General features: G+C 32.8%; 3 protein-coding genes and 1 long non-coding RNA gene across 5 annotated transcripts; 2 read left to right on the plus strand and 2 right to left on the minus strand.

Annotated features, from left to right (window-relative positions):
* The first annotated feature begins 826 nt into the window (after positions 1-826).
* LOC146533302 (facilitated trehalose transporter Tret1-like) lies at positions 827-10,354 on the plus strand. Of its 2 annotated transcripts, none has more exons than XM_085194110.1 (9): positions 827-999; positions 4,908-5,017; positions 5,623-5,742; positions 6,468-6,623; positions 6,953-7,120; positions 7,804-7,936; positions 8,461-8,693; positions 8,938-9,132; positions 9,661-10,354. In XM_085194110.1, exons 1-9 carry the CDS (start codon positions 939-941, stop codon positions 9,922-9,924), a joined length of 1,440 nt encoding a protein of 479 aa, XP_085050236.1. In that variant the 5' UTR covers positions 827-938; the 3' UTR covers positions 9,925-10,354. The 2 variants fall into 2 exon arrangements, with proteins under 2 accessions (XP_085050236.1, XP_085050235.1); XM_085194109.1 differs by lacking the exon at positions 827-999 and adding an exon at positions 2,811-3,034.
* On the minus strand, positions 7,008-8,567 carry LOC146533303 (uncharacterized). Its single transcript, XR_014878536.1, has 3 exons — positions 8,465-8,567; positions 7,968-8,386; positions 7,008-7,106 (listed from the first exon to the last, which is right to left on the minus strand). It is a non-coding gene; the product is annotated as an uncharacterized LOC146533303 (long non-coding RNA).
* Positions 10,355-12,637: 2,283 nt separating the features above from the next.
* Positions 12,638-14,732, plus strand: LOC146533304 (three-prime repair exonuclease 1-like). The gene has a single exon (XM_085194111.1). The coding sequence runs from the start codon at positions 12,854-12,856 to the stop codon at positions 13,691-13,693; it is 840 nt and encodes a 279-aa protein (XP_085050237.1). The 5' UTR covers positions 12,638-12,853; the 3' UTR covers positions 13,694-14,732.
* LOC146533305 (uncharacterized) lies at positions 14,490-27,424 on the minus strand. Its single transcript, XM_085194107.1, has 12 exons — positions 27,084-27,424; positions 25,138-25,218; positions 24,381-24,546; positions 23,374-23,544; positions 22,751-22,891; positions 22,264-22,378; positions 21,404-21,532; positions 20,806-20,927; positions 20,175-20,325; positions 18,687-18,807; positions 18,042-18,161; positions 14,490-16,668 (listed from the first exon to the last, which is right to left on the minus strand). Exons 1-12 carry the CDS (start codon positions 27,129-27,131, stop codon positions 16,582-16,584), a joined length of 1,452 nt encoding a protein of 483 aa, XP_085050233.1. The 5' UTR covers positions 27,132-27,424; the 3' UTR covers positions 14,490-16,581.
* Between the last annotated feature and the right edge of the window lie 162 nt (positions 27,425-27,586).

Below are 27,586 nucleotides of genomic sequence, written 5' to 3' on the forward strand. Positions count from 1 at the left end.
TTCACAATTTCTTAAATAGATAATACGATAGAGCTTATTCATTGTTTTATTATTAATTCAAATTATTTCTCATAAATAATCTTAAATGTTCATATTTACTGTCTATATTTCTTATTTTTATCTGTATTTTACGAATAAGCCTGTTTTAATAATATTATTTTCATATTTTACTGTATCGCTCGCATATATGTATATAAAAATTATTCAGAATAGAGGTACTTTTCTGTATTGTAGAATTTATATTCAACTAGCGACCCGCGACTTCATCCGCTTGAACTACACAATTATTTTATCTTGAGGCCAGTATCAGGCATAACGGGTTCGATTCTCAGTTGGAGAATTGAAATATTTAATATTTTCCTTTCTTTGCCATAATGTCGGGGCAAAGCGTGGCGTTGAATTCCGCTACTCAACACGCAATGCCTCCAGAATTCGACGGAGAATGGGGATGAGAGTATTTTAACAATAGGTTCCTCTACCCTGCTGTGTGCGGGATATAGCGAGAAGCTAAAAAACTTAAAGATCAGATATCAATAAATCATTCAAATATATTTTTGATAATAATAACGAGCGAAGCGACCACTTACCAACCAAGTACTTGGTAAGCGAAGTGAAAATTTAACAATTTTGGATCAAATCTCCCAATAAGGCATTACAAATATAAATCCAGCTCAATTAAAATATTTGCATAAACGCTTACAAAATATAATGCAATAAATCCTTTTCTGGCTTTATTCTGTCAAACATTGTTATCTCATACTTATTATATAAATTAGAGTGAATCAGTAGTACATGTGTTACATACGTTTTTACTACTGGAAGTAACGATCGACTTGTAAAGCTTGAAAAGTATCCTCATAGGGTTGGGGTTCGATTCCGGCGATGAAAAATTAAAATAAAAGTTTTTTGTCCTAAAGCCCGCTAAAAGTGTAGTGACAATGAAATATTACGGGACATTTGAGAAAGGCAAAGTAAATCAAATATTATGTGCCATATTAAGTAAGTATATTTATGTACACTTAAGTTCCTGTATTTTTTCTGGAGAAAAAGCGTGGAGAGGATAAATTGGAGATGGAAATTTGCAAATAATACTGGGAGTCAACCCCATATCCGTCGTGTTACAGTCACACGTCTTTTCATTACCTAGCTTTGGTATCGAGACAACACCGCTCTACATGCAATACCCTCAGAATTCGGCGGAAAATGGGGGGTGGAGTGTCTTAACACTAAGTTCCCTTTACGTACCCTGTGGTGTGCGGGATATAGCAATGAAGTTTAAAAAAATATATATTTATATGCCCTTTTATTATTCATAATCCGTTTTTTTGTAGGTCGGTACCAGCTTGCGTATTTTTCTTTACAGCTTTTATTCGGTGCGTTTAGTAGCTTACTTAATGTTATTTTTATCTTGCCTATTCCAAAAAATACGGATTTTATATAGTAGTTTCTATTTCTTTGAAGTTAATTATATTTTGGTTTTGCTTAATTTTGCGCATATAAATTGAAAGTTGTTTTTTTTTTTAAAGTTGAGAACAGAGTGACTGAGAGTCAGAGACAGAGTCCTTGCTTTTTTGACGCAATATGTAGGAAAAATGACAATATACACTTATATATACTGTAGACTATAAATTACACGTTGCTATGGCAACGCGTATTGTACGCGCCAATTGATTCTCTGGTTATTGTTAGTAATGAAGCAGAAACGACGTCTTAACGCACTTACGAAAAAAAACAATACATTGTACGTTCAAATTAATAATTGAAAATAATTGGTCGGGCTCCGTCATAACGCTATCTTATAGAGTTCGACAGTAAAGGAAGGAATGTGGTACCTTTTGAGGAGTTGTTGATATATATTTTTTGTAAATTCCCTGTATAGGCGAGAAAAAGTAGGAAGACCAAAATAGAACAAATTAATTTTTCTATATAATATAGATGTTGTTTTATTATTTTATTAATATCTGGTAAAATATGGATTAGAATTATTATTCTCTTTGCGTCATCGATTTTGTTTTTCGTGAATATCTCTGAGGAGGCCGTAAGTGAGGAACAAAGAAATTGAGCATATTCAAATACTCGTATATTCATTTACGTTGAAATATACATAAATTAGAATACGTTAAAAATTTTAAAGATTAACGCACTTCAATCATACGCGTATTGTATTTCCTTGTATTCTTTTCAGTATACATAAAAAAAATAGTGAAGTGCGAGTCGATTACACCTACCAATTTTATGATTGAAAGTCACGCAATGTCTCGAAAAAAATAGCGAAAACTAGAGAATGGAATATTTTAATACTAGGTTCCCTTTGCCTACTCTGCTATATGCGGGATATACCGTGAAGCTAATAATAATTTATACAATATATATTATAAAATAAAATGCTCGTTGACGATTTTATCAATGAAAGTATCTATAATTTATATGTATCATTAGAATGATAGTGACTTTTTCGTTTTAAATGTATTGAAATAAAAATTATAAATTAAAAAAAAATAGGACAACTCTATACAGAATCGTTAATGTTATTCAACTATACGTATACAAACGTACCAATGTATTTTTTATTAACAATATTATAACGATTTTTTAAGACATCGTAACGCAATGCAATTTGTTTTTTTATTTGGTACAAAGTCGCAGCGTTGAGTTACGTCTCTAAAAGCTATATTTTTATACTCTAAAAACTATATTTTTATATGAAGCTTTTGTCGTTGACCCCCAATTTATAAATATATTCCTCTACAACCAATCATTATGGTAAGCGATTTGGGTCATCCCGAGCGCTGAGACGACGCCGACTCATTTTCCATTGGACATTCGAACGGTTTGTTTGTTATAACGGAACACAAAACCACCCATATATGTATTTTAATTGTAAAATCTTTATGTGTTATACAGTTTTAGTGTAATTTAGTTGAAGTTCTCGTGCATTTTAGTGTGTTTTAGTTTTAGTGTAAAATGGTGAAGAAAAAAAATGTACTGTGGGGGGAAAATAGTAAAGTGAATCAAATATTATGTGCCATATTAAGTAAGTTGTAATTTTATATTAGTATATAATAGACTAAAGCAGAGTGATATAAGCAGAGACTGTAAATAATTGATTTTCAAAAAGTCCCTCTTCGTTTTCTTGGGCGTCTTTTTTTTCAGCATCCAAAAAATGAAATGTGTAACTTCTTGTTTTGAATGAAATTATTTCAAAATAAAGTGTTTTATATAAGAAATTTAATATATATATACTGACTAAGAAATTCAATAATTGAGGATAGAGTGCTTTAATTGGGTTTTGAAATCATTGCATGAATGGGTATAGCTTCAAATACCTCTCGACAAAAATGTTATACCTTTAGAATAAAAGTGACCTTACTGAAGATGGTAGGTTAATTTGCGATGAATGCGTTAGTTTACTAACTTACTAATATAACAAAAACGGTAAGACACCGTTATGGCGCGGCTTAGCGACTCGATTCCCACTCGAAGTAATTAATTTTGACTCGCTTTAGTACCAAGATAAAGTGTAGCGTTGATTTCTGTCTAGAAATTTGGGCAGTAAATGTGGAGTGGCTTAACCTGTTATGCGGGATACAGCGGGAAAGGCAAAATCTATAATTTAATGGGTACATCGGTAGGTTTAAGGTTAGGTTAGCGTTAATACACATTTTAAAGGGCCCCTGTGGCAGACTTGGCTCGAAGTCCAAGGCCACACGCCGTGAATCCATGGTATTCTAAGAATTTCCTACTGTTTGTCACTAAGCGTCATTTTATAAAAGCTACATCAATGTTTATAGCAGGGTAGGCAGAGGGAACATGGGAACCTAGTGTTAAGATACTCCCTTCCCATTAGGTAAATTACACTACTCACAATAAAAGCTATATTATATATTGTTTATTAATATGATGTATTCTCGAGACATTGGGTATAGAGTGGCAGTATTCAACGTTGCGTTTTGATTTATTACAAGAATGAAGAAATAAAATATTGTATTAATCAATCCCCCAAAGTGGAAATCGAACCCTCAATCGTCGTGTTTACAGTCACACGCTCTGCGCCACTGCGCCTCGGCCGACCTCATTATGAATTCTTTTAACTAAATATTAAAACAATAAGGAAGTCATTATACTAGTAAAATACAGTATAAGTAGGCTTATATGTATTTAGAAACAAGAGTATTTAAATATTTCATCGATTTCTTAGGTATTTATCACTTATTATTTTTGTAACTGGTTTGATCTTAATCATTCTTTGAGGCATTCTTTTTTGTTATCATGTCAAAACACCCAAGGTTCAATTCAAAACTAGTATTCGGCAAACTAGCTATTGCTATTACTATTTATTTAAACAAAAAATATATATTGCGTAGGTACTACTTGGCGGTAACTAACGCCGCGTGTCTCATGAGAGAGATAGAGAGAGAAATGAAAATAATTTAGGATTTCCTCAAACAGGCATCGAACCCACGACCATAAGGTTTACAATTATGCACATTAGAAACGTATCTAACTAATTTAAATAATAATTTACCAAACAACCATTTTAAATTGGCGGAATTATTTTTGACTGATGAAACATTTATAGTACAGACAATGAGTTTAAGGTCATCGTTGTGAGTTAAACAGCTTGTGGTCGTAGTTACGATGGTTGTGAGTTCGACGACAATGATTGTTATTAATAAAATTTCACCTATAAAAAAATATAAATGAATAAATCAGCTTCACGCTTTATCCCGCATATAGCAAGGTATGCTGAGCGAACCGACTCGGTTCCCCACTTTTCACTGAATTTTTCGAGGCATTGCGTGTGCTAATTTTTTATGTAATTACTAAATATGTTATATTCTTTCAACAATTGAAAAGAAATTAAGACTGGTAAGGTTAAATCTTATTCACCAAAAACTTTGTTTCAGTAAACCTCCCAGTGATATCATACGGCGCGAGTATAGGATGGATGTCTCCGATGTCTCTGTTGCTGCAGTCCAAGGAGTCACCTAAAGGAGTTCCTCTTACTGATGCTGAGGTATCTTATCTAAGTTAGTTATGACCTCAATTCTGACACTGGGATATTTAAATTATTCTAATTTCTTCAATCAATTTTTGATAATATAAAAAACAGTGTTGAGTTATGCCATTTAACATACAATTGACCGTATTTATGTCGCGAAAGTGAATTGCGAGCTGCCGTTTATTCGTAATTTCTATAAAAAGACAAAATAATCGAAATATCGACGATTCATGCTACTGTTGCATAATTAGTTTCACGCTTTATCCCGCACATAGCAGGGTAGGCAAACTAATAAAGTAAACTAAAAGACCTTCTATATGAGTATCAAATTGAAACTTGACATATATGGCAGTTAATTTTAAGGGGACGTCTTAGAATATAAATAAATAGGTTTTAGCATTGTATGCTGCATTTAGCAGGGTATCGATCCTGGGAACCTAGTGTTAAGACACTACGTCTCTATTAAGACATTTCCGGTCCCCACAAGCCGCCGAATTCTGGAAACATTACGTCCCTCAACGTCGACCTTTGCCTCGTTACCAGATTGAGTAAATAAAAATATGTATAATACAATGAAATCTCAAGGAGTTAATAAAAAAAATATTTAATATTTCTTTCAGATATCATGGATGGCCGCAGTACCCTATCTAATATGCATTCCTGCGAATATGGCGATCGCGTACTTCGTGGACAAGTATGGACGGAAACTAGCTCTCATTCTGGTCTCATTATCTGCCGCTGTAAGTTTGTTACTTAAATTCGTTGCTTTTATTTTAGCCTCATCCTATATACATATATAGCAGAGATGGCAGAGGAAACCTAGTGTTAAGGCACTCCGTTCCACATTTGCTGTCAATGCCGCTCGCTTTGCCGTGCTACCACATTAAAAATATAGAAATATTAAATAATTCATTTGTTCTAGTGTGAATCGTAGTCATAACCACCGCGTTTACAGTCACAAGCTACGACGGCCTTGTTAGCTGTACTGTTATGCTTATTATACTCGTATTTAAATTATTTATCTAGCAAAAGATAGCTAAATTGGGGTAATTTTGTAATTAAAAATCTAGTCTAGTTATTACTTGATATTAATGTTACCTGGTTAAATTTAATTAACTAAAAATAATCCGAAATTATAATTTTTACTGTAGGCAACAAGTAATTTCCCGCTTTCCTTTTCCCCCACAACTGTGTAGGCAACTCTGCCATATCCACCCTAGTTTTAGAACACTCCGATTTCCTCTTTCCGCAACATTTTCAAGATATCATACCACCACTAAAGTGGTTCCCTTAGCCTTCTATGTGAGGGATACAACGTGAAAAATAAAACAGTGGCGGAAGAGAGAGTAAATTTCAAACACAAAGTGAAGAACTGAGTGTCTTTCTTTCTTTTTTTTTTCTTTCTGTCACTGTCTGTTATATGTGAAGCTAAAAAATAATTACAATAATCTTATTTTACTACCAGGTTAGTTGGATATTACTACTAGTTTCCTTGGACATTTGGGCTTTGATCCTGGCGCGGGCCCTGGTCGGCATCTCTATGTCAGGGTGCTATGTCATATGTCCGATATACACTAAGGAGATTAGCGAAGACAGTATCAGAGGCGCTTTGGGATGCTTCGTGAGTATATTCTATAAATAATTAAACTGATTTTCATCGTTTCCTGGTAGCATTTATGTTCCATTGAAAAATATTTTTTGCTAGACAGAAGCGGGACAGAATAATTTATATGACTTCTTAATTTTTGGAACAGACATTGTTCACAATGGTTGTGGATTGTAATTTATTATGGGGAAATGTGTTTATTGATATAACATTTATCCAAAGCAGAGCAGGCAGAGAGAACCAGGGAGCCTAGTGTTAAGACACTTCCGTCTCCCACTTTGTGATGAATTCCTGAGGTGAAGCTGAAAAATATTATTTATACATTTCAATATTTTTATTACTAGGTAATTTTATTCCACACAATCGGTAACCTGCTGCTCTACGTGATGGGAGATCTGCTGAACTATTATCAAATCCTCTGGGCCTGCCTCGCCGTGCCCATCATTCACCTCTCATTGTTCGTGTTCATGCCTGACTCTCCATCGTACCTCGTGAAGACTGGAAAAGTAGAAGTAAGTTTAAATATTTTAAAATAAGCGAGAATATATAGAGTGTAAGTAAATTTGATGTATCTTTTTTTCATTGTCTCCCGCACATGGGAACCTTATAAATCTCCATACATTATTCGACACCTACCTACTATACAATTATATTGACGGCACTGTAACGCAATTGGCATTCTCCCAAATACGAAAAATATTTATATTTAAAAAACACATATTATTTCCGTACTGTTACTATGCCATAAATATCTTTAAAATTAACATGTACTATAGGATATGTACCATAGAAAATAGCAATCCGCCATTTCGTTACTACGCCTCCTTTAGATTAACAACGATATTGACTATATTTAATTTTATTGTCATCAGAACTAAAGTCATAATCCAAATTAGAGCTCAATCGGGCACTGGCATGTGGGTCAAATTGAGCTTTTTTGCTAATAATGTTATAAATATTATATTATATTGAAATATTATATTGAAAAAAAGTATCAGGTTTCTTTAAACAATATAAAAGTGCCATTTATTTATTTCTAATAATATAACAAATAAAAAAGAGTACAAAAACGACTTCCATATTTAGGTATAAGGTAAGTACCAATTTTAAGAAAGACTAAAATGAAGAAAATAACGTTTTGTCAGGCCGCTACATAATGACGGAAAGAATTTATATATTTTTTTTTATTTTTCAGCATGCGACCAAAGCTATCGCATGGCTCCGATGTAGATCTGAAGCGGACGATGTAGTGCAACAAGAGATAAACCTTATAAACGAAGAACAAAAGAAGGATAATGAAGCTAATCAATTCTTTTTAAAGACTATTTGTAAGTTAACTAATATATGTTCATAATTTACCTGCTCCTTTTTTTAGCTTCACGCCGTATCTCGCACATAGCAGGGTAGACAGAGGACCTAATGTTAACACACTGCAGTTCTCTACTTTCCGCCAAATTGAGGCATTGCGTGTTAAGTAGCGTAACTTCACGTAGTTCACTTCAGTACACATTGAAAAACATAAATATATCATAAAATATAACTAAGCTCTATTACTACAAGCTTTTAAAAAATATATTATAAAGTTTGCTCTGTTATCGCGGTATAAAAAAAAGGAATCAAGGCTTGGATTATTTACATTGTCCTGCTCTGGTAGGTAGTTCTAGGGGTCACCCAACACGCAGTATCTCAAATTTGAGAAGAAATCGCAGAACGAGGAGTGTGTTGATACTAGGTTCTCTCTATCAGTTCTGTTTTATATACGGATAGAGAGAACCTACCTGAAAAAGAAGTATATTTTTTAAAATAAAATAAAACAATTTAAATCTATAAGCCATTTGTTTTTATATTTCAGTTACCGACAAGATCTTATTCAAGGCTTTCCAAATCGCGATGATATCGACACTAGCGAGGGAAGTGTGCGGCGCCATACCCGTTTTAAACTTTGCTGGTGAAATCTTCACTCTGGCATCATCAGACAATAAAGGCTTAATATTGAGCCCTAACCAACAAGCAATGCTGCTCGGGGCAGTTCAGGTCGTGGGATCGATTATCGCTTCGGGCCTTGTTGAAAAATGCGGAAGAAAGGTATTTAATCGTATATATATATATATATACATATATGTTATAGATACATATATGTTTGGTCATGAGAGCGCAGTGGTATAGGTAGAAACCCAACGCAGTATAACGCTTCACTGGCTACGTTTTTCCTACATAACATGGTAGATAGTAGAGAGAAAGCAGTGATAAAACATTCCGTCCCCACGCAGCGTTGAATCCGAGACTGTCTGCCCTGCTATATTTTGACGTGTAATTTTTTTTTTCGCAGCCGCTACTCTTCATATCCTCGGCAATTTCTGGACTTAGTATGTGCGTTCTCGCTTCGTGGTTCTTGATGCGTGATTATGACGTGATCACACCGTCTTGGATACCACTGTTCACGTTGTGTCTCTGCATCTTCTGCGATTCTTCAGGTCTGCAGCCCATGTCTGTTGTATTGTCTGGAGAAATCTTCTCTTTTAAGGTATGATTATTTTGTAAAGAAATCTAACAAGAAAAATAATAATAATTTTTATTTCCTCGCTCTGGTAACAAGACAGACATAGTATTGTTGGGGTGTTTTTACACTTTATTCTTAGGTTTCTTATGGCGGAATAAAAAAATAAAATCAATGAAGTTTTAACAGAGTAAATAGACAGTTAAATTATAAATAGTTTTATATAAAATTAATCCATAAAAAATAACATCTGAAAAACCTTTGAATTTGAGGTTGTTGTGGCGCTGGGGTACAAGGGTGTGACTGTAAGCCAAGGTTGTGGGTTCGATCCCCGCTCGGGGCAATGAATTAATGATGTTTTAGTATCTTCTGGCACAAAGAGAAAAACCCTTAGAAAGTTAACTCCTCACACAAAAAAGGGGAAACAGAGTGTCTTAGCACTAGGTTTCCTATCTTGTTATGTGCGAGATACAGCGTGAAGCTATCACATAAAATAGATGACAGAAAAGACTTTTTCTTTCTTATGAACGATTTCCTTATTTTTTATCTTTTCAGTATCGAGGCACAGTGATGGCCACAGCTATGAGCGCAACATCCTTAGCTGACTTCCTTCAACTGCTATTCTTTAAACCACTCGCAAATTCTATCGGTATACACGTAGCATTTTATTTCTTCGGCTTAGTTTGTCTGTTTATGGCGGCGTATGTCATAATTGTTATTCCGGAAACAAGAGGTAGAACATTAGAAGATATTTACAAAGACTTAGGAAAGAAGAAAAATCCAGAAGAAAATAGTAATAAAGAAATAACTGGAGTATGAATAAGAGTGTAAGGACATATTATGTCCGTTTTCATATGAGTATAAGTGATAAGAATTTTAGATAAGTTATATAGGAATCGAAAGCCTATGTTGATCTATGTTGATACAATCAGTGATGAACTTTTGTATGAACGTAAGTACAACTTTGAAGTTGTACTTACATCATTACACATTAAGTTGTCATTTGAATACGAAACAGGTAATGTTATGGTTTTATGAATTTTCACATATCCAAGGATAAAACTTAGTCTCTGGTGTCTGTCTGTCTGTCTGTCTGTCTGTCTGTCTGTCTGTCTGTCTGTCTTTCCGTCTATCACCAGATTGTATCTCATGAACCGTGATAATAAGGCAGTCAAAGTTATAACATAATAGTTTTAAGACTTAGTTGCTTAAGGAAATATTTTTATGGAATATACGTTGTTAGTTTTTATTCTCTTTTGTATTTTTTCCCATAATTTACGAAGTAAGTTAAAAGAACCATGTGGTATATATATGTTACGAATAATGGTGGTACATAGAATTCGGCGGAAAGTGGGAAACGGAGTGTCTAGGTTACACTTGGTTCCCTCGGTGTTGTGTGCAGGATAGGTACAGTTGACTAAAAAAAAAACAATATAAATACTAAGATGGTTTCGATTTTTTTAATATAAAATTAATAATACCATTTATGCCATATATTAACTACAATCGTGGTGCAAGGGCCCAAGTATGCGACTACAGAAGCAGTGCGCGGCATTGAATTCCGCCACTCGACATTCAATGCCTCTAGTACCTATTCGGTGGAAAGTGGGAACGGAAGTGTTTTAATGGGAACGGAGTGTCTCAATACTAGGTTCCTATATTCCCTGTGCATACCTTTCTATGTGTGGGGTACAGTGTAAAGCTATAAAACTAAACTAATAACTTGACTTTTATGTAAACAATCAGAAAAATAAACGCTGCGGACGTTTTAAATAAATGTTGTCTTACGATGATAACAATATTTTGTATATACATAATCGTAATCTGGTTACATTAAGTCTTATAAAGATTATGTATAAAAGAAATATTGATAGTGAATATTTATTTGAGCAATAAAATTAATGTTTTTTTTTTCTTTTAAATCTTATCTTCATAACCTGCCTCCAGTATCATTGGTTACCTACTGTGTTTTCGAATCATCAGAACCGAGGTCTCCTACTAACTCTTACCGCTGACTTTTCCTTCAGAAATATTTTTTCCCATTTATTCATCACTCATGTATTAGATGGTCCCTAATCACCTCAGCACGTTTTCACGTTTTTCTTCATTCTCACTATTCCATGTATCTCTTCATTGCAAATTCGATCAGCTAACTGACTTTAATTACTTAAATTAGCTTTTGTTATTACAAATGCAATTTTTTACAACGTTTATTTTTCTAAAAGGTTCTATAATCGTTAGAGATGCGCCAAATATTCGTTTGGTATTCGGTATTCGGTGTATTCGGCATGTTTTTCAATATTCGTATTCGGTCGAATTATTCGGCTATGGCGCCGAATATATTCGGTTCGAGTATTTCTATTTACTTGGCTGCACGATACAGTAGAAATGAAGTATAAAACGTCTTATGTAAGATTTAAGTTATTATTATAAATCTAATGAGTAAAATTTGTGTGTTTTTCAGTGCTGATACCAAAAATATATTGAACGCCCCTCGTAGTTCAGAAAGAAACGTACATATTGTACTATTTATAATTAATTAATGGTAAATTATGGTGCTGAATACCAAGCTTCCGTCAATTTCCAGTCGGTTGCATTTTTCTTCATGTAAGTTCCCTGTTTTCGAAAATAGTCGTTCGTTATACACTATTACCAGGAGTACATTTTTCTGGAAAAAGACACAGAAACAAGCGTACGGGTCACCTGATAGTAAATGACCACCGCTACCCACGACCTCGTCCGGACCTATGACACCAGAGGAGTTACAGGTGCGTTGCCGGCTTTTTGAAGGTCATATCGACATAGAAGGAAATTCAAAATGCCACATGAAATTCCTTTTAAAAAATGTAATATATTGGAGAGGTCCTTCCCTATTTGTTACAGTTCCAGCTCACAATTTTCTGGAGCAGAAAATCTCATTCGAAATAGAGGGTCCAACAATGTTGATAGGGAGATTCTAGTACATTAGGATAATTTTTGAAATTTCGTGGTTTCGGGTGGCGGTGAGGTACGGCCCGCTCTTTATCTAGCCGGCGATTACAGGTGGCATACATGTTCAAACCTGTTTACGCGACAAAATAACAAACAAATCGTAAACCGAATAATTCGGCCGAATATTCGTTTCGGTAAAGTTTAAACTGAATAGTATTCGGTATTCGGTTATTCGGTCAAACCACCATCTCTAATAATCGTTAACATTATTTTCTGTTTATGTAATATAATGTTATAATCTACGATTATACATAGAAATGGATTGTTGTAAGATAAGTATGTAAGAAGTTGCTGTGCAAATGTGTTAGCTTGTTCTTATTAAATTTTAATTTTACAGTTTTATATCATATTCGCTTTATGACTTTTAGCACCAAAAAGGCGTGGTTTCGATGTCATCATATACAAATAAATATTTTGTTACTTACAAGAAAATATTTATAATTCTTTAGTAAGCTATAATTTTAGTACGAGTATCTGTACTTAATTCTAATCTGTTAATAAATTGTTTTTATTTGACTTGTCAGCTGACACTTGACATTGACATACTCAGAGACAATTTAATAGATAATGTAATGTAGTTATTTACTATAAACATGTTTTATTTCAACAAGTACAAGAATATATGTTTTGTTGTCATGACTCATCAGTCATTAGTCATTACTGCATTAGTTAATAATACATAATTAAGGGAACAAGCTCCAGAGTTTCCTAGTTCAAATTTAGTGTTAGTTTACTGAATGTGATATTACGCTCTACCATGATTAAAACACTAGTTTTTCTTGATATGGAAACCACCGGCATAACTAGCCACGAGATGCATAAGACGAGAATAACAGAATTATGCCTTATTGCTGTTAAAACAACACATTTACTGGAAACTCGAAGTGGCTTAATACCTCGTGTGGAACATAAAATTACTATGTGCTTCAATCCATGCAAGCTTATTATACCAGATTGTTCTAAAGAAACTGGCTTAACCAACGAACTGCTGGAACATGAATCACCCTTTAACAAAAAGGTATTTACAATATTGGATTCCTTTATAAGTATGTTGGAAAAACCAGTGTGCTTGATAGCTCATAATGGTTTAAGATTTGATTTTCCTATTTTAAAGTGCGTTTTTAACAGTTTAAACGTAGAATTACGTGAAGATCTGCTATGTTCAGATAGTCTTCATTTCTTTTATGATACAATGGAAGGTCAGAAAAAAGAAATACCAACATATAAAGTTATTCAATCAGATACAATTGAAATAATTGATTTAGTTGATAGTGATGATGAGGATATTAAAAAAATAAACGAAACAACACCAAAAAAATTAACTTTAAGTGAGAATAAACTAGATTATAAGCGTAATTCAGTGCCTTTTAAAGAAAGACTTAATTGGTTTGACAATAAACCTAAAGAATCATATAGGTTAAAGAATATTTATAGAAGATTACTAAAAAGATCTCCGAGGGAGGCTCATAGAGCAGAAAATGATTGTTTAATGATGCTAGAATGTGCTGTAGTACTATCCAAAGATTTTATGACATGGGTGGATGAGAATAATTTACTATTTTCCTTAATAAAACCTATGACTGCTAAAGGGCATTAATGCATTGTTAATTTTATATATTTCTTTATAAGGAAATTTTACAGTTTATTACTGTATTTATAGTACAGTTTTATTTTATACAGATACAGAAGTCTTTTTTAAGATTTTTTTGTATAAATTTTGTTTTTATTATAATGACTGATTATTGTTACTGCTATGAGGCCTGAACACAATGTTGGTTTTATATAAATTTATAAAGAACATTTTACAATGTATTTACTACATCAATATTTTATAAACTTGTATTTAGATTAATCTTTTTTCTATGATTGTTTATTGATAGATTTGGAATAATTATCCACCAGGTATGAATAAGTTGGTAAGTCTAATTGTATGTACTTAACTTTTTTACTATACTCAGCACTCTTAAAATCACAAGTTCTGTTTGCACATTACAACAGTATGTTTGATAATTTATGTATGTAAAGCAATTATAATGATTACTATTTAGTGAAGGTTGTGGGCTTGATTACTTCTTGAGGGAAGGAATTATTTTCAGTTCCTAGCTTCACCTGGTGGTAAGTGAAGATGCCAACGAAGGTGGAGCATGCTTGCCTAGATAGTACCTATTCACTCGTTCTTTAAAGAGGGCCAGGTTATATTGGTGCATAGGGATGGAAATATTATATTAATATTAGATTTTTTCTGCCTATCCCGCTATAAAGAAAACTTATAAAGTTATTCATCCCTGGTGTGGAAATACTTTAAAAAAGTGATACTTTGTGTGATATTACTATTATATATTTTATAAAGGTGCTAAGAACTTCATAATAACTTCTAGTTCAATGAAAATAAATCTGCATTTAATTTTATTCTAAATGAATTATATTTTTATATATATTAGATCATATGTTTAGCACAATTTTTATGAACATTATAATTAATAAATTGTAAGTAAAGTAGGATAGTTTAAGATTTTCTACAAAAATATAGTATTTATAAATTGTTATATTTAATTTTAAATATAAATGGCACAAAATATAACACAAATTTTGTAAGCATAATATTTTTTCTATTAATAATAAAGTCTAAAAATTTACTTTTTTTTTATTTAACTCTGTGTGAATTAACAATTTGCACCTTTAAGCTACTTAAGGCCATATGAAATACTGCATGAATTGTATTTTCCCACTGATAGAATAATGTGCGGCGTTGAGTTTCGCCTTTCAAAAAGAGGTTTCATATTCAGGAAGAAATTGCAGAACACTGAATAGCATGTTGTCTCTGGATTCTTATTTCACTCCTGAGGTATATGCAGAATAAAACTAGAAAAAAGTAAAAGTAAGTTTTAAGCAACAGGTGATAAATGAAACATAGTGTAGAAAAACAGTTTATTTCAAAATATAACATTTCTAACTAAGTTATGACTAAATTTACATTTTTTATTAAACATTAGGATGGCTTAGAAATCTGTATATGAAACAAAAACTTACTAAAATAAAACACAAAAAAAATCGATGTATCCATGTGGACATTTAATTTGTTTGAATAATATGGCAAAAGTGTTTTTATAGATAATAAATTTTAATATAGCACCTATTTTTAGTAATATAGAACGGACAAGAAATATTATTTACGTAACAAAATTTGTTTAAAATACTGTTGTTTTTTATTAATATTTTATTTAATCATATTCATATATTAAGAATTACAAACATTGAAATTCCGTATAAGAATCTATAGAGCTTGAAAGAAATGTTTTTTTTATTAAATCTGAAATAATTTTAAGAAATACTATTTAACTTTTAAAATCATTAGTCTCAATTCTCTTTGTGTCAGGAACATAATTTTATTATTGAATTTTACAAAAATATCGACATCTTTTATATAATAAGTTACAAAGAAATTTACCAAGATTTTTTAAAAATAAAAACAGACCTTAGTATATTTATTTAACTAATTTACAAAAGACATATGTAGATAAAAAATGTATGTCAAAACAATAAATACTTTCATTTTTCGACAATTTTTTGCCAATATTATTATTTGAGTTTTGACAGCCATCTAAATAAAATAATACAGGTACCTATAATATGTTAAATATGGAACACAATTTGGTATTTGAGAGTATCTATTAACAATATAAATAAAAAAATGCTACTACAAAATAAATTATACCTTTATATTAAAAATCTTCTTGAATAATAAAAAAAACGCTAAATAATTTTAAAAGAAACAAAAAAAATTAATAGTCCCGATACTATATAAATTTCTTAGATTTTAAAACATATCAAAAAATCATTCTCAATATTCAATATTAAAAATAAACGATAATATTGAAATTTAGTATAGAAAATTATAACATAATTTTATTTAGGTTAAAAGTTAAATTCAAGTAAGTTCCTAATTCGTTTCAGTTTATTTATTCAATGTATTTATCTATCCTTTTTTTGTCAGAGTAAAAAGAAAAAGATAACAACATTTAATTTTGACACGTGAATATTCTTGACAGGTAACATTTTAATTAATTACAGACATTTTATGTTAATCATTTTAAATCTTAATGTCAATACGTTAAATTATGTATGTTTTTGTCTAATTTCGAGATATTAAAGTTATATATTTGAACAAGACACACATGGCATTAGGTGTAATGTGTTTATTAGTTTATGTATGTATGTTGCGTTTAAGAAACCAAATGAGTTGGTTGAGTTTGATTAACCTTACGTAAAACGATTAATCCACCAAAAATAATCAAAATTGACCCAAAATAATCAAAATTGACCCTAGTTACAACCAGAAGTCATATTGTCTAAATGAAAAAGAATAAAAAAAATCGTTTAATTATTTTAAGTAAGGTATCTTTAAATGGGTAATAAAAACGTTTTGAAACTACCCTTCATAATAAAAAAGAAAAATATTTTTGGTTAATTCTTTTATAAATTAATTTAAGGAAACCGTATAACAGTTGTTCCTATGGCGTCGTCGCCACACGCATGCGCTAATGCAGCTTCGAAATCTTGTGGGAAAAACACCTGTAAGAAAAGATTTATATATATGTTAAATATATAAAATACCAATAGTTTTATTTAAAATACGTTTGAGAAGACGAAGCTCGGCGTTGGGTTCGTCACTCAATACACTGACAAAATTTGGTAAGAAATGGAAAACACAGTATCTTAACTAAGTTCCCTCTTCCTATTAGCTTTAGGTACTCTAATATATACGGAAAAAGAGTGAAACTGAAAAACCGGTTGAATGGGAGTGGAACTTGCCCATCACGGGATCCGTATCAATTTCAGGATGGAACGTCAACGAGAGGGGAACGGTAGGCAAAATACGGTAATAACTTATAGAAATAGGCAAATTTAAGTTTACGGGCGTAGGCTCATTTTATATAAAACTAGCGGACGCGCGCAGCTTCGCTTGTGTATTTAAGGGTGAATTCTAATAACCCATGAAACATGTGTTCAATGAAATATTTTTAAGAGTCTAAATTTCAAATTTTATAAAAATCGGTGGCGATTTAAAGATTTTTCCATACAAACTTTCAACCCCTTATTTGCACTCTTAGGGGGTGAATTCTAGAAAACCATGAAACATATGTTCAATGAAATATTTTTAAGAGTCTAAATTTCAAATTTTATAAAAATCTGTGGCGATTTAAAGATTTTTCCATACAAACTTTCAACCCCTATTTCACCCCTTTAGGGTTAAAATTTTTCAAAATCCCTTCTTAGTGGATGTCCAGATTACGAAAGTAAACTTTTGTCCAAACTTCACGTTTCTACCATCAGCGGTTAAGGCTGTGCGTGCGTCTTACCTCAGTCAGTGAGGACAAGTCCTTTTATATATATAGATTACTACAATTATAAGTTTGTCATGGCTTTTATCTGTAATTAAAACAATCAATCAATCCATTATTCGGATTCACATTTCGGATTTTTTCTCAAGTTTTTACCAAGTCAGTTTTTGCCACATTTCATTATTGTAGGTCTGACACATATCATATAATTTATATTTTTTTATTACGCAGTGAATAAATCCAACAAACTTAAATTTGAATGAATCAAAGGAATTGATTACTCGGTAAATTTTATGCAAAATAGAATATAAATGATGCACAAATGATTTTTTGAAAATTATAGGTTTTTCATTGCATAGATTCATTTATAAGCTTGATTCTTTCTGTGGGAACTGACATTTAGGTCCGCGGTCCTTTTGCCTTTAAATATTTTATATCACATTGACATAAATGGTTTTGCCATACAGACAACAGAGTGACCCTATGTAGGTTGCGTTGTATCGTTTTGAAGAACGGAACCTTAAAAAAGACCTCACGAAACCTATAAAATGAGGTTATCAACGAGATCTCATTTTATTATGCCATAAATATATTTTATCTCACCTTATCTAACACAGGTGACAGTTGTGCAGAATCAACGAGTAATCTTAAACTGTCTAGACCGTTCCGTAATTGATATCTATCTTCCATCCAATCTGTATTCGAACCACATCCTAAGAGCCACTGTTGATATAAAAAAAGTTATAAAATTAGTCAATTATTAAAAAAATACAAGATTAATACCTAAGTAGTATTATTTAAGAGGCTAGTCGTGGCGCACGACAAGCGACAAATCAAATTATGACAGGTTGTGGATCTATTCCCACCAGAGGAATAAATGAAATATTTCATATTTTCACTTCTTCACTCTGGTAGAGCAACACGTAATGGTTCAAGAATTCGGCGGAAATAGGGAATGGAGGTGCCTTATTCTGAAACAAAACGTCTTAACACTAATCTTTCGGGTTCTCCGTGCCTACCCTGCTATATTCGGAATACAACGTGAAGCTAATAAAATTGTAAGTAACGATGTCTTAAAATTCTAACATTACATTTCAGACAGACAACTTCAAAAGAAAATAAGGTAGGAGTTCTTTTCATTTTGTATTTATTAATAATATAAAAATAATTGACATATTTATAAAAAAAACAATAGATAATAATAATAATTATTATTAATTTTGACAAGAAACATAATGATACACTTACCCTAAAAGTCCTGTAAGTGTAAAAGAAAGTGCAGAAAGTAATCCAAAATGGCGTTGGCAGTCTATCCGTTATCAGAGGCTTAGGTCTTAAATCAACCATCGCGTTGCGTGGGGCCGTTGCTCTAACCAACAAAATAATAAATAAATATATTAAACTGTCTTTAGTTTTGGATTTGATTCTCTTACTATGTAATAATAGTGTCTAATTTTAGAGTATAGTAGTTTGTGGAGGTCAATACCGAGCTTTGTTCTGCCAGTCATATATTATTACTAGCGGACGCGCGCAGCTTCGCTTGCGTATTTAAGGGTGAATTCTAATAACCCATGAAACATGTGTTCAATGAAATATTTTTAAGAGTCTAAATTTCAAATTTTATAAAAATCGGTGGCGATTTAAAGATTTTTCCATACAAACTTTCAACCCCTTATTTGTACCCTTAGGGGGTGAATTCTAGAAAACCATGAAACACATATTCAATTAAATATTTTTAAAAGTCTAAATTAAAAATTTTATAATAATCGGTGGCTTTTTAAAGATTTTTCCATACAAATTTCAACCCCTTATTTGCACCCTTAGGGGAAGAATTATAGAAAACCATGAAACACGTGCTCAATTAAATACTTTTAAAAACCTAAATTTCAAATTTTATAAAAATCGGTGCCGATTTAATTTTTTGTCCATACAAACTTTGAACCCCTATTTCACCCCTTTAGGGTTAAAATTTTTCCAAATCGCTTCTTAGTGGATGTCCAGATTACGAAAGTAAACATTTGTCCGAATTTCACGTTTCTACCATTAGCGGTTACGGCTGTGCGTGCGTCTTACCTCAGTCAGTGAGGACAAGCCCTTTTATATATATAGATAGTCAAAGTGTAAATAATGGCTTCCATATCGAATGTCATTTTATTCCCATTTCCATTTGGGAAATGAATTATTTTCATTTCCTCGCTGTGAAAAGGAAATACACAACGTTGAGCACAGCTACTCAACACGCAGTCTTGAAAAATGAATCTTGGCATGAATCACTCTATCAGGCAGATTATGGATTAGATTTCCACCTGAGGCAACGAAATTTTTTATATTTTCATTTCCTCGCTTTGGTAACGAGGCAAAACGCGGCGTTGAGTTTCGCTATTCTACACGCATTGAGGAATAGCGGAACGTAGTCAAGAACCCCAATATTAAAACATTAAGACGAATTCTGGAGAAAAAAATGTATTTATATATATGAGTAAATATATATGAATAATGTAATGTGTGTAAATGTGTACATATGTGTGTATACACATAATATTTCTTCAACATTTTATACTTTGTGTATTTTGTGAATATTGGGATAAGCATTATACTAATATTATATATGTGAATGTAAGTTTGTTTGTATGCTTTCACCCCAAAACTATTTAACCGATTATCATGAAACTGATAATCGAAATTAGTAAAATGTTAGAGGTATTAGAAGGACAAAGGATAAGTTTAAAGTCTTACTTAAGCAACGTGGGCTGTGTCAGTCCCGGGGAACCCTGACAGCTAACCGCGCAGTCCCAGGGTCCCACACGCCCCGCGTACTGCTCTACCGGCAGCCACGACGGTATTAAATGAGAGTTAGTACCGTCCGTATCTATGAATTCTTGGGCACCTTATAGAGAATAAATAAAACATTTATTGACAGTTTTATTGTGCTTTACAGTGTATCCTGGATATAGAAGGGTAGGCAGGGGGAACCTGGGAATATATAGTGGTAAGATACTCTGTTCTCATTAAGGTAAAGCCATTCCTCACTTTCCTTTTAATTTTCGAGGAAATCAATACCGAACAACGGCCTAAAATTACTTATTATGTATTATTACACCATCGTGGCGCAGTGGTCGAGTGCGTGAATGTAAATGTGACGTTTCGAACGGGATCGATTCCCAATCGAGGGAATGAACTATTTAATATTTTTATTTCATCGCTCTGGTAACGAGACAGAGCCACGGGGTTCAATTCTATAACTCAACACGCAATGTCTTGAAAACTGGACGATGCGTGGGGAACTGAATCATAACTTTAGGTTCCCCCACTTAATCCTGCTATAAGCGAGGTACAGCGTGAAATTAGAAAAAAACATACCACATACCTAAATCTTTTAAAATTCTATGAGATCGCCTAGGAGCGGCCACTGTCACTTTTGCACCCCATGACGTCAGAAGTTGTACTAACGTGCAACCCTCCCCGCTGTTAGCACCAACTATGACTACACTGAAAAATTTACAAAAGAATGTTATATTAATATTAGCGTTTTCCATATATAATAGATATTTATTTTTCATAGGTAATAAAAAATACGTAGTGTAGTACAATGAAGTGCATGCTTGGGAAGTATAGGAAAAAATTATGAGAGGACTTTTTGAAACATAAGAGGCTTTCAGCTCCGCCACTCCACTATACGCAATACCTCCAGAAATCGGCTGAAAGTAAGAAACAGAAGAGTCTTAACACAAGACTTTCAATATTTCATTTATCCGAGCGGGAATTGAACCCACAACCTTTCGCGTTTACGCTACACGCTTGTGCCTCTACGCCACGACTGGCGTATGGGCACAAGCAATTATAATATATAAATGTCTAATCAATTCTCCAAAATGAAAATCTCATCTGTAAGTAATTGACAATTCGAAAGAGCTTATTATAAATGGCATTACAAAATAAAGATAGAAACATATAACAAGTCTCACCGTTTCCCCTTACAATTCGTGGGCGTGTATTGTATCCTTTGCAAAGCGGTTAGCGCCAGTGCCCCCGACCAGGGCATTGAAGCTGCACTGTCCGCCGCCAGGTGACGAGGGCGTTTACTTACACGAGTACTGGAAGACATTTTTTTTAAATAAAATAGGTATGTTAATGCCATTCCTTTTTCCAGCTTCACGTTGTCTCTCGTACACAGCAAGGTAGGCAGAGTGAGCCTAGTGTTAAGGCCCTCCGCTCCCCACTTTCCGCCATATTCTTGAGGCATTACTTTTTTATTGGAGGAATCCCAAAGCTACGCTTTGCCTCGATAGGAGACCAGAGAGAGGAAATGAAAATATTTCATTTTCTCAAACCCACAATCTGTCGTGTTTACAATTACAAGCTTGTGCCCCTACACCATAACTGGTCTTTATCCATTTTTATGTTTCAAAATGAAAATAGATATATTTTAATACCGTTTTTAATATTTTATCTAAATCTAAACAGGGTCGGAACAGAAAGGGACAAGTAAACTTAGTCCCAGCCTAGTCTTGACACTGATTTTATTGATCTCAAACTTCATATAATATCCCAGTGTAAAGAGAGAGCATAAAATACCTTCATGTCACAATATAAATATTTAATAGCTATTTATAGTATGCTCGACAAGTCGTGGCCACCCTAAACTAGCCATTCTGAACTTTTGCGCATTATAGAGTCGGGGCCTAAAGTCAAGTCTGCATATCAATATGTATCTACTTTAGAGCGGCCGCGTCTCATCTACTGTAATATTATATAATTAATCTTGAAACCTTACTAAAAAATTACTAATACAACATTTACGAAAGTAAATAAAGATAAAAAATACCTTCTAATAGCAAGTAATTCGTTCGCAGCGCCCCCACTCCACTCGCTAACGCAGCCCCACACTTCATCCCCCATTTCAAGATCTGTGACACCTTGACCTACATCTAGGACTACACCTATAAATAGATATAAATAAACACAAATAAATATTTTGTGATTTTTTTGTATAACATACCTGTAGATTTCCAGTTTGTGTACTCTAAATAGAAGCATTCAACTCTAGTAGCAATTATACAATTACCAAACGGTCTCTATAAGTTTTGATTTCTTGGCAGTTTTCATTCAAAATGCGACAAAACTGATCCATAAAAATTATCTTATTATTTCGTTGATTTAGAATTTTACACAATTTTGAGACTGAGATTTACACAGAGACATAGAGACAACAAAATTATCTCATAAGGCTTCTGTTTTTTCCTTTTACGGATTGAACCTTAAAACAGTAAAAATAAGATAAGAGCCTAAAAAAACAACAATATTAAACTTACCAGAAAATCCCCTCCCAACGGTGACTTGTGAACCCGTGACCAACGATCTCAAGGCCGAGCCCCGCCCTCTTAGCACCGAACGATCAGTGCTAGACACACTGAACGCTTGCACCCTGACTAGTATTTCACCGAATTGTGCCCCTAGTGAGTGAAATGTTTGTATAAATTTCCTATTAGGTAAAAAAATATTCACGCTGTATCGGTATACATACAGCAGAGTAGTCAGATAGAACCTAGTGTTAAGACACTCCGTTTCCTACTTTTTCGAGGCATTGCGTGTTGAGTGGCGGAACTCAACGACGGACTTTTTTGCCTTGGTTGGTTGTTGGTTCGAAGAAATAAAAATTTTTGGAAATAATAATTCATTTCTTTGAGTGTGGATCGAACCCACAACCGTCGCTTGTGGTAATACAATCAATTAGGTTTTTTTGTCAATATTTAATGTTAATTATAGAATAGCAGCCAAAAAGAATCTAGAGTTAAATTTCTTAACTTTTTCTTAAATTCCTTTTTCTTTCCTTCTGCACTTTCAGTCCGAATTCAGCACAATTTGGAGTATAGTAAATCCAAAATTATTTTCGATTCAAACTATTAACCTAAAACTTAAAAAGTAATCATCTCACCAGGTGATAAAGCATCCTCTACAAGTATGACAGTTTGATCTGGCTGTGTATGCAGGGCTCTCGCATGAGGACCACTCGGCACTCTGGTCCCGGCCCGGAGCCCTATGACTAGCCCTACGCCACCCCCCATTACTGTGCCGCAAATGAAGATTATCATGCTACGACGCCACACTGAAATTAAAATATGATTTTTTAAATAATTGAAACTTTAAGAAGCCAGTCGTGGCACAGGGGCACAAAGAGAGCTGCAACATCGATTGGTTGTGGGTTCGATCCCCACTTGAGCAAATGGAACATTTATTCAAATTTATGTTTTCATTTCTTCGCTATGGTGTCGAGGCAAAGCGCGGCGTTGAGTTCCGCCATTTAACACGTAATGCCTCCAGTATTCGGCGGAAAGTGGAGAAAAGAGTGTCTTATCACCAATTTCCGTCTGCCTACCCTATTTAATTTTATTTAAATATTCTAGAGTGCCCGCAAATAATTTCATTTCAATTTTCTAGACGACCAAGACTCGTCAACTAAGTGATTTGAAAAGAACAGGCAGACCGGTTGACGGCTCTTGGTCGTCTTGAATTAAGGCCATATAAACTTTTGTGCCTTATTCACTTGGTAAAAAAAAACATCGAAAACAAGAAAAAAGTCCTAAAAGTAATTAAGCGCAGGCGAGGAGAGAGCGATCCCAATTCGTTGACTTTACTGTAGATTTTTAATCGCATAGTATACAAGGAATATTGAAAACAAATTTCACTGGAAACCGAATCTAATGAAATTAGAAACTTAAAATATGAAATGTATATCCTGAAATTTCAGTAGCAGGTAAAAAATATGAATACTTAGGGTAAGTCCAATGAAACAAAGTTACAGGTTGCCGTTCATATAACTAATAAAACCTAATAATACTTTTTAGAGAATATATAAAGAATTGGACGTATCGGAATACTTTAAAAATAATTAAAATATGTAATAAAATCATTAAAAAAAAACTAGAAAATATATATGCTTACTATGATCCTTAAACAACGCAACGAGTTCCTGATACAATATTACCGGTGACAAGGGTGGCGCCCCCTCCTGTATGCGGCGGGCCGCCTCGTGTGCCCACGCGGAGGCGCGAGCCCTGCCCTCTGCTACTAGGTCATTGTGCCACAGATCTGTGAACGCCTCACGGAGCTGGAATAATGGAATATTAATTACCATAAAAGGCTCAATTTCCGAAATTTTATACATATGCTTCTTTGTCAGTCACTTGGCCATTTTATTTCTCCAATTTTTTAATAATTTCAAATACTGTTGCCTATCAAAGGTAACATAATAGTTTGTCTCATCAGATCATCTAATAAAAATATTTCATATATATAATTTTAGTTCAATAAACTTTTGATACAATATCATAGGGGACAAAGGCGACACACCCTTCTATATACAGACTACGCATTCACATATAGCACAGGTCTGTAAAGAATATGAAGTTGAAATAACAGTAGTAACTGCAGTTTTATGTAAAAATTATGGTTAGTTCAAAAAAACTCAAATATGGCTTAAATAAAGGTTAAGGTGCAAACCTTATTTATAATTTTTATATGTCACTATACAACACATAATTTAAAGAGACCACCAATTACTTTTGTTGTTTGTTGGATATGACTAGCATACCCCAGCTAACCTTCTTATTATTTATCAATTTCTTCCATTCTCTTCTTTTTTATCTTTATTATTATCTATATTATCATATGCTTTAAGGTAAAAGGAAAGGTCTTTTACCTTTCTTATAGCCTCTGCAGTTTGGTCAAGGACATCATACACCCTGCTTCTGCCACTATTAGCGGCTAGCACAGCAGCTTCCTGGTAAGTAACATTTATTATATTATTATGCTTCTCACTCCATCTCGCATAGCTGAGTAGGCAGAGGCTCCCCTCTAGTATTGAGAAACTATATTTCCATTAAGGCACTTCTGTTAGTCATTTTCAATATTGAGTGGTGGAACTCAGCATTTGCTTCATTACCAGAGCAAGGGCATAAAAATATTAAATATTTAATTCCCCAAGTAGAAATAGCACAAATGTTTCTGTTTATGTACATTTACCCAATATTACAAGTCAAACTGCAACCTTGAATTCTACAACACACCATGCAAAACTCACTAATATTATAAATGTAAAAGTTTATTCCACTTCCACACAATAACTATTAAACAGATTTAGTTAAATTTCTTAAGCTTATATAGCTTATAATGACACATAGGCTATAATTTATGTAAATGTTTTTATATTTTGGCTATAATATAAAAAATAAGTTGTTAGTATAGTTCTTTCTGCCTGCTGCAGAATACAGTGTAAACTTACCATGTAATGCATATTTAATCAATTTATAATATTGAATGATTATGGACATTTTTTTACCAAAATATTATTTTCACTTTAGTACTACAGTAAATGTATTTTCTGTGTAAAATGAAAGAATAACTATATTTAAAAGTATTTATATATATACAAGCGGACGCGCGCAGCTTCGCTTGCGTAATTAGGGGTGAATTCTAATAAACCACGAAACACATGTTCAATTAAATATTTTTAAGAGTCTAAATTAAAAATTTTATAATAATCGGTGGCGTTTTAAAGATTTTTCCATACAAACTTTCAACCCCTTATTTGCACCCTTAGGGGAAGAATTCTAGAAAACCATGAAATATGTGTTCAATTAAATACTTTTAAAAGTCTAAATTTCAAATTTTATAAAAATTGGTGCCAATTTAAAAAAGATTCTATACAAACTTTCAACCCCTTATTTGCACCCTTAGGGGGAGAATTCTAGAAAACGATGAAACACGTGTTCAATTAAATACTTTTAAAAATGTAAATTTCAAATTTTATAAAAATCGGTGCAGATTTAATTTTTTTTCCATACAAACTTTGAACCCCTTTTTCACCCCTTTAGGGTAAAAATTTTTCAAAATCCCTTCTTAGTGGATGTCCAGATTACGAAAGTAAACATCTGTCTAAATTTCACGTTTCTACAATCAGCACTTTCGGCTGTGCGTGCGTCTTACCTCAGTCAGTGAGGACAAGTCCTTTTATATATATAGATTATAGAGTATTCATCATTCTTTTTTATATATAGTATGTAACTATTAAAAAAAGTAAAAAATGTTCTCATAATTAGTTTTATTTGAGTTTATATTATGTTTACATATATTCTTCAAAACATTATAAAAAGCCAATTTATAAATGATTTAAGAAAAAAGTTAAACACATATAACTAAGCCACATTTGGTACCCAACAATATATAATATGCAGTAGCGCAATATCAATAATAGTAATAGTACAACACAGCAATTTTGGCTGAGTGCACTATTATATAAGTTTCATGGCCAACTTAATAATAGAATAATGTGACAATAAAAACAAACATACAAATTCATAAATCAAATAAATATTACGTCAACAATATATTTTCAATTAAAATTAGGCGGGAAGCCGAATATTTTCATACTAGCGACCTACCTGCGGCTTCGCCCGCTTAAAGTTATTTTTATGTTATTGCCAAATCAGCATTTTTTTTCCTAAATTGTACCCTGTGTGTTATTCAGACGTGTAAGTTAAGTTTTATCTACATCCTTTCAATATTTTTTAGTCTGAAAATATATTTCACTCATTCTCACAAACATGTATATTTTAAATATTACTAGGATAGGACAATATAACTTACGTGTAGGGCTCCAATTTTTTCGCCAGCTCTAATCTTAAAGTCATCCATATCCACGCTAGGGTTGATCTACATCTGATGTACTTCTACTTTATGTCCAAACCCATCAGAAATGTAACCTTTGGCCACAATCCATCATAAATATTTGCGTCTCAAAATAGAACGTCATTGTGTGCATATAGCGAGGTAAATAAAAACAAAATGTCAGTATTATAAGCCAATAATTAATCTTTTATTCCAATTAGAACAAAGTTTATATAAAAAATGGAGATAAGACTCATTTCGTTTAAATTTTGACTAAAACAAACATAACCTTTTAATTGTTTTTGACATTGACAACTGATACATCTGATAGTGACATGAACAGCTGATAATTTTTAATTGGATACACTCAAATAAATAAAATATCTAAGCGCTATAATTTTGATTGTGAGTATAAAAATAAACATAAACTTATTAAATTATTACCATTACAAAGTATAAAGAAAGAGTAAGGGTATTTCATT

The sequence above is a fragment of the Heliconius melpomene genome, chromosome 12 (genome assembly GCF_056956725.1).
Source record: "Heliconius melpomene rosina isolate 202511_hmr_F chromosome 12, ASM5695672v1, whole genome shotgun sequence".
Classification (NCBI taxonomy): domain Eukaryota; kingdom Metazoa; phylum Arthropoda; class Insecta; order Lepidoptera; family Nymphalidae; genus Heliconius; species Heliconius melpomene.